Here is a 12338-nt window from a genome sequence, read left to right as displayed (position 1 = left end):
ATCCAGGAATAGTGGCCAGGGGTATATAATTACAGAGGCTGAAAGAAACCAAATCAAGGCCTGAAAATCCTTAATCTAAAAAAATAAAAAAAGCAAATAAAGAAAAATGCAAGGGAGGAACACTTACATGTTTTCAAGTAAAAAATAACCAGTGAAGGAATATGAGAACATGTAAAATTCATTAGTAGCATGAATCTTACTTCAGTAATAGGTAAATGTAATATCTTATTATAAAATGAAAAAATATCTATTAAAGTTGATAAGTGTCATTGGAGTTATTCTGTGATAGAATAGGTAATGCTTAGAATAGTAAAATCGAAGTGAATGGTGTTTTCTATAGCCAAGACCACAAGTTTTTCAAAAAGAGTTAGCTGTGAATTCAGAACTGTGCTAGGTAATATGAGAAATAGAAAAAGAATATAAAATATAAGCTCTGCTCTAGAGATGTTTGTTATTTTACTGAGGAGATAAGACATTTATTCACATAAAACAAAGTGACAAAGTAGAGAACCACATAACATGCTATGTCAAGGATGGCTGCTGTGCTCTGCATAACTTCAGGAATGCCATTTATGTCGTGATCTATAGGCGTGGTAGCCCCTGGATTCGTACAGTCCACAGCCTACCTAGCTATCCATGGCCTGACCTTGGAAGTGTTCATTTTTATTTACTTCCCTGAGAGTAAGTGGTATAAACAATGAAGCTCCCCATGGCTTCCCATGTCATTTAGAATAACAAAATCTTAATTTGACCTATAGCCAGATTTGGTCTGTCCCCAACTAACCTGCAGTTTTAACTTTTGCCATGTCACCCTTCCCGTTTTATGTCCCATGAATTTATCGTGGCTTCTTCAACTGTATGCAGTAATCATGCATCCCTTGTTTAAGCCAGAAACCTGGTCGTATCACTGATTCCTCCATCTTTTTCATATCAATCAGTTTGTTTCCTAAATATCTCCTTAGACCCTTTATTTTTCTCTTTCCCCTTTGCCAGGCTTTCTTCATGTCTAGTGTAGGTTCCTACAATAGCTTCCTAAGTGGTCTTCCTGCCTCCCATCTTGTATCTCTCCATCCTTCCTTTCTTCCCAGTGTGATCACAGTGATCCTTCTTTACAAAGTGAAAACTTGATTCTGTCACTGCACAGACATTAATGTTCAGATGCGATTCAAAATACTTAAAATAATTTGTTGGATCCTTGAGGACATTTGCCTCTGTCAATCTCTTAGCCTTCTTTCCCCAGCCTTCTCTCTCCCCTGTTATGCAGTAGTCATATTGCGTTTTCAGTTTTGTCAACATATGAAACTAGTTTTTGTTATGAGCTTCATTTATATAGTTCCTTCTGGTCGGAAGACTCGCTAATCCTTCCCCTCTCTGGAGACTCCCTCCAATTTTTCAGCAGGCAATCCGCCCCCAAAACCTTCTGATCTCAACTTAGACGGGTCGCTTTTCCTGTATCCTTCAAAGTCTGGGTTAGATACAGAGCACACTCCACTTCTCCTTTAGTTGCACACATCATAGTGTGTTGCGTTTATTTGTCTCTCACAACCCCTTTATAAATTCCTTGAGGTCAAGGACAACTGTGTTTTGAACACCTTGTGTATTTTTAAGAGCTATTTCTTGAATGAATGATGAGCGAATTATTCATTCTATAGTAATTCTAAATGGTAGAAAAGACTCAGTCTATGGGGCCACAGGACCTTAAATATTTCTTCATCAGAGTGGAAGTACTGATTAATTAATTAGTCATATATGCTAATAATAAAAGTTAATAAAAAATATAGTCAGCATAGAGAATTGATTAGTTGGCACTTTTATTTACCAAGCACTTGCTGGTGTTTATTCTGTTCCAATGCATCTTCTTAGCATTTTAGAAATTTTAATTTATTGTAATTCTCATAACAGTTTTATGAGATAGTCCTAGAATTTGCCGCAATTTTACATGTGAGGAAACTAAGACACAGAGATGTTAAGTAACCTCACTGAGTCCCACAGCCAGGAAGTGGCAGAATCCAGATTTGAATCCAGTCAGTCTCCCTACAGATACGTACCTCAGTCTCTTGTCTTTCAACATAGGCAGGAATGTAACGAGCAGGGCAAGTGATTCCTTCTATTTCTACAGCATGAAGTTTCTTTTATAGTCTCATTGGACCCCAAACAGAATGCCTGAGTCAGATGGAAATGCTGACAGTCAAAGGTGAATTCTTTGCTGTGTATTGGTTAATTGTATGTGTAAATCACTTCTTCCAAAACTTGAATAAACTACAATGGCAATTTCATAGTAAATGGTCATATAGAAATCAGTTTAGATAAAAATGAAACATATTGTTGGAATTTAAATTTTTAAAGCTTTGCAAAATTTACAATAATAAATCTTTAACATATTTTATAAGTTTATGATAATTTTGAATAAAATTGGAAAGTTAAAAATATATATAGTGGAAATCACTTCATTTTAAATCTAAAAACACAACAAAGGGCATCAAAGGACACTATCAAGAGAGTAAAAAGACAGCTCACATAATGGGAGAATATATTTGCAAAGCATCTCTGAAAAGAGATTAATATCCAGAACAGATAGAAAACCCTGAAATTCAACAACAGACAAACAACCTGATTAAAAAATGGCCGAAGAATTAGAATAGACCTTTCTTAAAAGAAGTTATACAAGTGGACAATAAACACTTGAAAAGATGCTCAATATCACATTATTACAGAAATGCAAATCAAACTATAATGAGATAGCACCTCCACGCCTATTAGAATGGCTATTATAAAAAACAACAAAAAGTAAATGTTGGTGAGAATGTGGGTAAATTGGAACCCTTGTGCGTTGCTGATGAGACTGTAAAATGGTGCAGCCACTGTGGAAAACAAGTTCGGTGGTTCCTCAAAAAGTCACACATAGAATTACCACTTGATCCAGCAATTCAACTGAAAGGATGGAAAGCGTGGACTCAAATGGATACTTGTACACTAATGTTCACAACAGCATTATTTACTACGATCAAAAAAGTGAAATTAACAGATGAACAAACAAAATGTGTTGTATACATACAATGAAATATTATTAATCTTAAAAAGGAATGAAATTCTGATACATGCTACAATAGATGAACCTTGAAAATGTGCTGAGTGAAATAAGCCAGACGAAAAAGGACAAATGTTATATCATTTCATTTATATGAGATATCTACAGTAGAAAAATTCAGAGAGACAGAAGGTAGAATAGAGGTTAGCAAGGGCTGGGGGTAGGGGAAAATGGGAAGTTACTGTTTGATTCGGACAGGGTATCTGTTAGTGATGATGAAAATTTCTGGAAATGACAGTGAGTGATGTTTACACTCCCTCCCCTCTGGTAACCACTAGTCTATAGTCCATGTCCATGAGTCTCTGTTTGTCCTGTTTCTTTGTTGCTTTTAGGTTTATATCCCGCATATAAGTGATATCATGTGATTTTCAACTTTTTCTGTCTGGCTTATTTCACTTAGCTTGATTATCTCGAGTTCCATCCATGTTGTTGCAAATGGCAGTATTTCATCTCTTCTTAAGGCTGAGTAATATTCCATTGTATATATGTACCACAGCTTCTTTAGCAAATCATCTATTTTAGGACACTTCAGTTGTTTCCATGTCCTGGCCACTGTGTGCAGATTCTTGTTTTAAAGAAACAAAATTGAGATGTTGAATATCTTTATAAACAGAAGATTGAGATAATATGTATATAAATTATATACATAGAGTATGAGAATGAATGGGTAATATTTTTGTCTTTGGAAATGTTTGACATTTTCTTCCTGATTTATTTATATGTGGAGTTGCCATGCAAAATCAATGTAATTAGGCCTATGTTGCATTAAAAGGAATTAAAGAAAGAGTTGTGATTATTTGCAGGCTATTGTATAACCTCCCCCACTAGATCATTAGTTTCTTGAGAGGAGGAGCTTATTCATGAGGAGTCTTACTCCTTGCCATTTGTAAACCTTGATCTGTTTTTTGAATGAATGATCATGGACAGGATAAGTGAGGTTATCTCTGGCGTAACCGGATTGCAGTGTAGTTATTAGCAGCAGTGTCTCCAGTACGGCACTGGAATAAGAGAAACAGAAAAGGAACTCAAAGTCATAAAGTCGAGGGAGAAGGAACATCGTAAAGATTCATTTTATAAGTTAAATTTCAGAAATAGTTTCACATCATTAGATAGTACGTATTGTCTCCTCCAGTGGGGATCTCAGTGAAGGCGTTAGCTGCTCCTAGAGATCTTGTGTATCAGATATTGTAGCAACCGTTCAGACTGCTGTAATTTATGGACTCTAAATTTTCATGCATTCGCTCACCAAGGATCAATCATTATGGATTCATAATGGATGGGCAGGTAAGGGGAAGTTTTTTTTATGTTATATATACTTCCTCTCTCTGTCTCTGTCTCTGTCTCTGTCTCTGTCTCTGTCTCTCCCTCTCTCAGTTCTTCTTGCATTATCTATATTTTTAGGACAAACCTGTAATTAGAATAACAAAGTCTCCATGCTTAATCTGTGTAAGAGATGAAAACGTGTCCTTGGGGACTAATGATTATGCAGTACCAAGAGGTAATTCAAGGACTAGAAATTTGGGGCAATATTTTCTTTTAATAAGAATGATCTTATTCAAACAAAGACATTTTAAATGGAGGCTTTAGGTTTTACTTTTATAGGTTCAGAGGTTTAATTTTTTTCTAAATCCTCTTCATGCTACTGTCTGAACTAAGGAATATAGGAAAAGTATAATAGAGAAGAGTGTGGAGACACCTACCTTGGATATAGAAGAAAATAGAAGGAAAAAAATGTGTGTCATTCTATTTACATTATTTTTCCTGGGCCAGATGCAGTAGCAAAATGGAGGAAAATATACATAAAGCAGAAAATTCCTCTTGGTATATGGATAAGCAAAATATCTTTTGGGGGGTAAAACATTTTACTGCTAAAATCGCAAACTAAAATTTTCCAAAATTGAGAGACTTTTGGTATATTACATAAATGCCACAATAAACACTTATAATGAAATATTATAGACCTAGACAGATGAATCCACTCTTCAAATTCTTAACATAAAAGTTCAAAGTTCTTGAGATTTTAATTCAAAATATCTAGGTTAAATACCCCAATATGGATTGATTTACCAATTATACTTCAAAAAGCAATAAGCCACTTCCTTCACATAAATTTTTCAGTGAGAAAAAAAGAAAATAATGGAATCATTAAGAAAAAACAACATGAAACAACTGTGATTCTTTTAAAACTATTCCTTTTCTTATACTTTATGTTTTTGGCCTTGGGCTCATTAATATATTTATTATAAAATTTTAAATATGTTAACAAATATAATTTTTCTTTTTTTGAGGTATTGACTTATTTTAGTAAAAGAGTGCCTATTATCACATGTGTCAAGTTATATTCAACAATAACAACAAATAACAACTCAACTTAAAAATTGGCCAAAAAAAAGACATTTTAATAAAGAAGATATACAAATAGCCAATAAGCACATAAAAAGACATTCACCATCATTAGTGCTAGGGAAATGAAAATCAAAACCACAATGAGAAACCACTTCACAGCTATTAGGATGGCTATTATAAAAAAAAAAAGAAAAAGAAAAAGAAAGAGGAAAATAAGTGTTGGTAAGGATGTGGAGAAATTTGAGCCCTTGATCTGTGCTGGTGGGAATGTAAAGTGGTGCAGCCTTTTGAGCCGTTTAACCATTCCTGGATAGTGGCGATGATTATACAACACTATAAATGAACTTAATACCTCAGAATTGCACACCAAAAACGGTTAACATGTTATGTGTATTTACCACAATTAAAAAACTAAAAAAAAAAAAAATCAAGTCGAGATTGGCAAATTGTTTTAAATTCAACTTTCCAGAAAGAACCTATATTAACCTTATTCTGTGCTTTAAACATTTTGTTGTGAAGCACTTCAGAAATAATCTCTATACACAGTATAATAATAAAAGCAGCACTTATGAGTGTAGACTTGTTGATTTCTCTAACAGGAGCTTTGGCATGGGCATGAGGAGGAGTGCTTCATGGCTGCAAAGTCAACTGGCCTGACGAGGGTTCAAATTTGCCAATGCGGCCTCATATAAGATGATCCAACCAAGCCAACTTAGACATAAAAATAATCACTAAATGAAATTTTAAATTATAAAAAGCCACATTATTAGATGTATCTGTGATAAAGATCATTATTCTCTGTTTATGTTTATTTGGTAGTACTATTTTCTTATTTTTGTCTAATCCTAAGTGTTATTACAAATGTTTTCCATTTATTCTATTTAATGCTTCTGGATATAATATTATAAAAGAATACTGGTAACGCTTGTTTTTATAGACCACCGGGTTATGTTTTTATGGAAAATACGTAATAACATCAAGTTGAATAAGCTTTACAAGTAAATCATGTAAAGTTTAGGAAGTCGCGGGCACTTCGTTCCAGTTCGAGCCATGCCATCATCTTTCTTGTGATGCCACCATCAACCTTAGGCTAAAAAGAGCATCATTAAAGCACAGATAGCAATGGACTATCTTATAGTAAGGCAAAGTTAAGATAAAGGGTTGTAATTATCCAATAAAACGACCAAAATGCAATTATTATTTGTCTCCCTTTTCTCACCTCGATTTTTAACACGTATTATTTATTTAGCAATTATCAATAATGTCAGAATCTCTAACCTTGCTCCATCATTTATTAGTTGCGTGTTGTTTCCTTAAACTTTTTCAACCTCCATTTCCTCATTTATAAAAGAGACATAATAATAGGGCCTACTTCATAGATTTGTAATGAGACCTCAGTGAATTATGAAAAATAAGTCCTTAAAACAATGTATGTCTATGTGCTCCGTAAATATAAGCTACTTTTATTATTTTTATTGTGGTAATGATATACCTGCTATGTAGTCAAACCTAGAGTGAATATTATGAGAGCTAGTAATACGATTTACTTCCTTATCTCAAAGAATTTATTTATTTGGTGATGATGTCAGAAATCTGATTTGCGGCCCTTCATGAATGTGAGGTCCTAGACAGATGCTCTTCTTGGCTCCCTCGGCAATGAGACAGATCCTGATAAAATTTCTGTAATAAATTCTGAGTTCACTTGGGATCAGAGAAAAGACCAAACAGAAGACTTCATTGAGAGAAAAGGACATGAACTGAGCCCTGCAAGACAGGATTTGCAAAAGCTGATGGGGAACCCTATCCTCGCCACCCCCGCCACCCTTCCGCATCCTGGGCATTAGCCATGCACTTCGTGACCCTTGTCTGCGTTCCTCAGGACAGCCCAGTTAGTCCCTCAGCTAGTGTTTGCCAAATCAGGGATCTAAACTTTTCCTTGACCCCAGAGCCTTTCTTATTTTCATGTTTGTGTTGTTCTGAATCTTGGTCAGTTGTATGCTTTTAAATATCCCATTTGTTTTCGATGGATAATTTTTTTTTTTTGCTGATTTTTCCCCTTAATTTTCTTATCTATATATATGCCAAATTGTATGTTCACTTTTTAATTTAAATTTTGCTGATTGCTGTCTTTCATAATTTAACTCAGGTGTAATGTCTTTGCTGAGACCTCTTCTTCTGGATGTGGTCCCAACAATTCAACAGACTGCTGCTTTGGCTCTTGGGAGACTGGCTAATTACAACGATGACCTAGCAGAAGCGGTTGTGAAGGGTGACATTCTGCCACAGCTTGTTTATTCACTAGCAGAACAGAATGTAAGATTTAAAAAATATATAAGTTGTATGTTTTTCGTTTTGTTTGGGATTTTTAAAAATTTAATAGTTTGGATACAGTTGCAAGCTTGTAGGCATTAGAATTATTAAGATGTTACTACATATTGAATTCTTTGAACTGCATATAATATCTTTAGGGTATTCTACTCTGGGGCTGGTATGTAGTTTCCTCCCCCCCCTCCATTATTGTTACTATAAGGAGAAAACAGATTTAAAAATGTTAATGGAATTATACCTAGAGCAGTATTTCTGTGTTTTGGGCGTATTCATTACAAGATCAGTCTTAGAAAGGTATATGAAGCCCTAGGCAAACAAAAAGTTGTTTTCAGCAATCTTTATATACAGGTGAAACCTGGTTAATGGCAACTGTAAGAAACAGCTCTAAAGCAAGGGGAATTCTCCAAAAGGAAGGAGAATGAGTGTAACGGAAGGCTTGAGGAAGCGTTTTGACCCAGTGTGCAAGCGTGTTAGCCACCGTAAAGGCCATCTGAGCGTGCCCCCGCCTCCCCCTCCTGTCTGGTTCCACCTGTTTCTGCGCAGCGCCACGTAACAATCGTCAGGGACCCTCCTATTGCTAGGGTCTGGGACTGCTCATTGCGTTCTGCTAGTTTATCATAGCCTAGTGATACATCTTTCAAATTAATTCCTAGTTGTGCGACCAAAGGACAGACAATCCAATTAAAAATGGGCAAAGGAATTGAATAGACTGTTATCCAAAGAAGATGTACATATGGCCAAGACACATTAGTCATTCGGAAATGTAAATAAATGCCACAATGAGATAGCACTTTGCTTACTTAGGATGGCCACCAAAAAAAAGCAAAAAAAGGAAAATAATAAGTGCTAGTGAAGATGCGGGGAAATTGGACCCCCCCCTCACACATTGCTGGTAGGCCTGTAAAATGGTGCAGCTACTGTGGAACAGCTTGGCAGTTCCTCAGTGAGTTAAACATAATTGCAGATGACACAGCAATTCTACCCCTAGGTATATCACCGAAAGACCTGAAAACAGGCGTTCAAACAAAACTTGAACGCAAATGTTCATACCAGAATTATTCACAATAGCTAAAAGAATGATTGAGTAAACAAAACGTTATATATACATACAATGGAGTATTAGCAGTCATAAAAAGGATGAAATACCGATAACCCTACAAAGTGGATGAACCTTGAAAATGTTATGCTAAGAGAAAGAAGCTAGACACAATTTTATGCTTCCATTTCTATGAAATATCCAGAATATGCCAATCCATAGAGACAGTAACAGATTAGTGGTTGCCCAGGGCTAGGGAAGAGGGGAGTGAGGAGTGGCTGCTCAACACATATGGGGTGAGAAAAATATTCTGGAACTAGACAAGTGATGGTTGCATGACACCGTAAATACACTAAATGCCACCAAATTGTATACTTTGATTAAAATGAGAAATTTTATGTTATGTGTATTTTAGCAGAATTTAAAATACCCCACGAGTCCTAATTGTTTAAAAATGTGCCTTATTTTATAGATTGGAGAGCCATTTACTAATGACTTTTATCTCTAGGAGGAGTCACAGAAATTTTATTTTTCTTGTAGATGTTGCTTCTATCATCAAATACTGTTAGACTTTCTTCTTCCTGGACTCTTAGCTCCTTTGAGGGCAGAGTTTGTGTTTTGGTATTCCGCATAGAAGGTTCTCTAGAAGTTTTCTAACTGTCAATGAATGTCTACTAGTGGTGTAGAGACAAAAAAGTAGTAGGGCAGGAAAGCGAGGAGAAAGAGAGAATGTGAAGCATTATTCGCAAGCTTCTGTCTCCTTCACCTCCTAGGCCTTTTACTCATTTCTCACAGGAGACTTAATCTCTTTTAATGAGGTACAATTCTGATTTTGCTTTTGCTTTTAAGGAAGTTCTTTCGGTGAGAAATGGGAAAGAAGAGAGGAATTTGGGGAAGTGGAAATTAGGAAAAAGGGGGAATGAGATCAGAAAATGTGAATTACAGGCACTGTGGTTAGTAGTGACTATTGATGCCCAATAAATTGTCTGTGAGTTTGAAAATTCTGCAATATAAGAAGTCAAATTAGCTTAAGGTAATGACAAAAAAAGTGTATCATTATTATTTTTCTACAATTATAAGAAAATAATTTTGGAAGGTTACTTCAAATTCTATTTTAATTTTGACAATAAATTAGTAGATATTTGGTCACTGACATAAAATTAGACTTTACAACAAATATTTTAACATCTATATGTTACATTTAAGAAACTAAAAAATATGTAAAATTAAAATATTATGACTAACTAGCATGGCATATTCTTACATTATCAATACATACCAAGTTTTGAGATTTAATAGGTTAAAAATATCCTTGATGTGTTTTTTCTCTCCTATAATTTTTATTCTAGCTTAATATTTTAGCCTAAGTAAATATAATACTTTAAAAACAGTCACCCAATCATATTTTAGTAGTCACTCTAAAGAAATAGAAACTTAAAATCTAAAATAGGGGATTAACTGAGTTCTATTAATAAAAGAAAGAGTTAAGAGACCATTACTGTGTCATTATATGAACCATAAAACCACAGGGAGTGTTACAGCTAAATATTTCCTCAACACTTAATTTTCTTAGCTATTTAAGAAAATGGTGTTTCAGTTTTATTTCTTAATCTGATAAATTTATATATATAATATTGTAAATATGAAACATTACTTAAAATTCACATAATGATAAGTCATTTGTATTTACCTTTTTAAAAAAGCATTTCTGAAAACGAGATAAATAACATATCCCGTTGTTTGGCTAGTTTATTTGCCATGGAAAGTTTTACAATGTATTATGAATGTTTTGCCTTCATGTTTATCCAATGATTGGTAAGTGCATCTCAAAACATGGTTGTTATTTCAGGATAACTTAGGACACCAGAAAGATTAGTTGAGGTCACGAAAGGCCTACCATGCTTAGAGACTGAGGGCAAATAAAGGAAACGGATTTGTCAGCTGACAATTTAGTTGCACATGCTAACAATCTAAGAGTTCCCAAGGGTCAAACGAATACCTTTCAGTGAATGCAGATACATAAAATCTCATTACTTTATGAATTTGTAGGAAATATAATATTTTATTTAATAAACATGTGTTTTAGAATAAAACATTCAAAATGAAATATAAGACTTACATTGTTCAGTTACTGGCCAGAAGCAATGGGGAATTGCTTTTGCAAAAATTGCAGAAGATTTTACAGGATGTTTTTTATCTTTTGTATTTAAACGCTGTTGGAGTTTATTATAGTAATGTCATTTTTACATTGGTTTTCATCTATTTTAATTTTTGGTTATATGAGTGCTTAACTCACTTTGAGTTTTTATCTATTTTATCCTTGTAGCGTTTTTACAAGAAAGCAGCTGCCTTTGTGTTACGAGCAGTTGGTAAACATTCGCCTCAACTAGCTCAGGCCATAGTTGATTGTGGAGCGCTGGATACGCTGGTGATATGCTTGGAAGATTTTGACCCTGGAGTCAAGGAGGCTGCAGCCTGGGCACTTGGATATATTGCAAGACATAATGCAGGTAATGGAGCATATTTTAACATAGGATTATTTAAGTTTAGATTTATAAGGTAAATTTGGTTTTGCTTAGTAAATCATACGTGAGGTTTTCATGATGTTTATATATATTATCAGAGATAAAGTTTGAACAATGGCCAAGTTGTTTGGATCAGAAATTTACAAAAACCTATACATTTCAGTTTTTATCTTTTCTCTTTCACCAAAGAGAAATTTGAAGACAGAAAGAGAAAGGGGAAGAGTGGAGCACATGAGATATTGATTAGTTCTCAAAGACCTCAGTAAATGGTTCAGTTAAGAAATTATTTTAGTTTGTCATCCCGCAGGGTACATTGGGTCTCCACTCTTACTTGTAATAAGGTGTTCCGAACTAGCCAGGGGCCATATCATATGAATAGTAATGTTGAAAGGATATGGACATGATAACTTTCTAGAACATATTTGTATTTAGAGCATATTGGCCAGTAAGAGGAGAAAGAGAAAGAGCACCTTGTCTTATAAACTGACAGTTCACTGAAGTCATCAAGAAGGGACCTGGACCTCTTGTGTGAAGGTTGTGCTGACACACCCAATTAGTGATAAGTACATAGGGAATAAAAGTGCCCCCACCACTTTACAGAAATTGTTAAGTAATATAAATCTCAGATAACACAATAAGAATTTACAGTTTAATGAACATGTAAAAATGATCAACTTTGCTAGTAATGAAGAATTGCATATTAAAACATCAGTGAAAATATGTTTTCCCATCCAGTTGGGAAGAAAAGAGTAAAGCAGCAATCTAGCCAAGTGGTTAAGGGCATTAGACAGGATCTAGTTTGAGTCCAAGTTCTGCGACTTAGCCGCTATGTGACATTGGACACGGCTTTTAAACTTTCTGAACATTAACTTCCTCATCTGTAAACTAAAAGTAGCTACTTCGGGGATTTGTTGTGAGGATGATGAGATGATATATGTGAAGCACTTAGACTGGTGTTTGGCACATGGTAAGTATTCAGTAAATGAAAGATATTAGTATGAATACTGAAGGTTGG

The 12338-nt window shown here is 34.7% G+C and overlaps 1 protein-coding gene across 3 annotated transcripts in view; it reads left to right on the top strand.

Moving 5' to 3' along the window:
• Positions 1 to 12338, top strand: part of SPAG6 (sperm associated antigen 6) — a 54755-nt gene that overhangs the window by 8971 nt on the left and 33446 nt on the right. For 2 of the 3 annotated variants that reach the window (XM_016124661.2, XM_016124652.2), the window contains exons 3-4: positions 7581 to 7747; positions 11125 to 11308. In XM_016124661.2, coding sequence (XP_015980147.1) covers positions 7581 to 7747; positions 11125 to 11308 — 351 coding nt within the window. Of the gene's footprint in view, positions 1 to 3632; positions 4373 to 7580; positions 7748 to 11124; positions 11309 to 12338 lie in introns of those variants that run through there. The other variant, XM_036228141.1, reaches the window with a different exon arrangement.

The sequence above is a fragment of the Rousettus aegyptiacus genome, unplaced genomic scaffold, assembly GCF_014176215.1.
Source record: "Rousettus aegyptiacus isolate mRouAeg1 unplaced genomic scaffold, mRouAeg1.p scaffold_m13_p_10, whole genome shotgun sequence".
NCBI lineage: Eukaryota > Metazoa > Chordata > Mammalia > Chiroptera > Pteropodidae > Rousettus > Rousettus aegyptiacus.
This window is presented reverse-complemented; position numbering and strand designations above follow the sequence as displayed.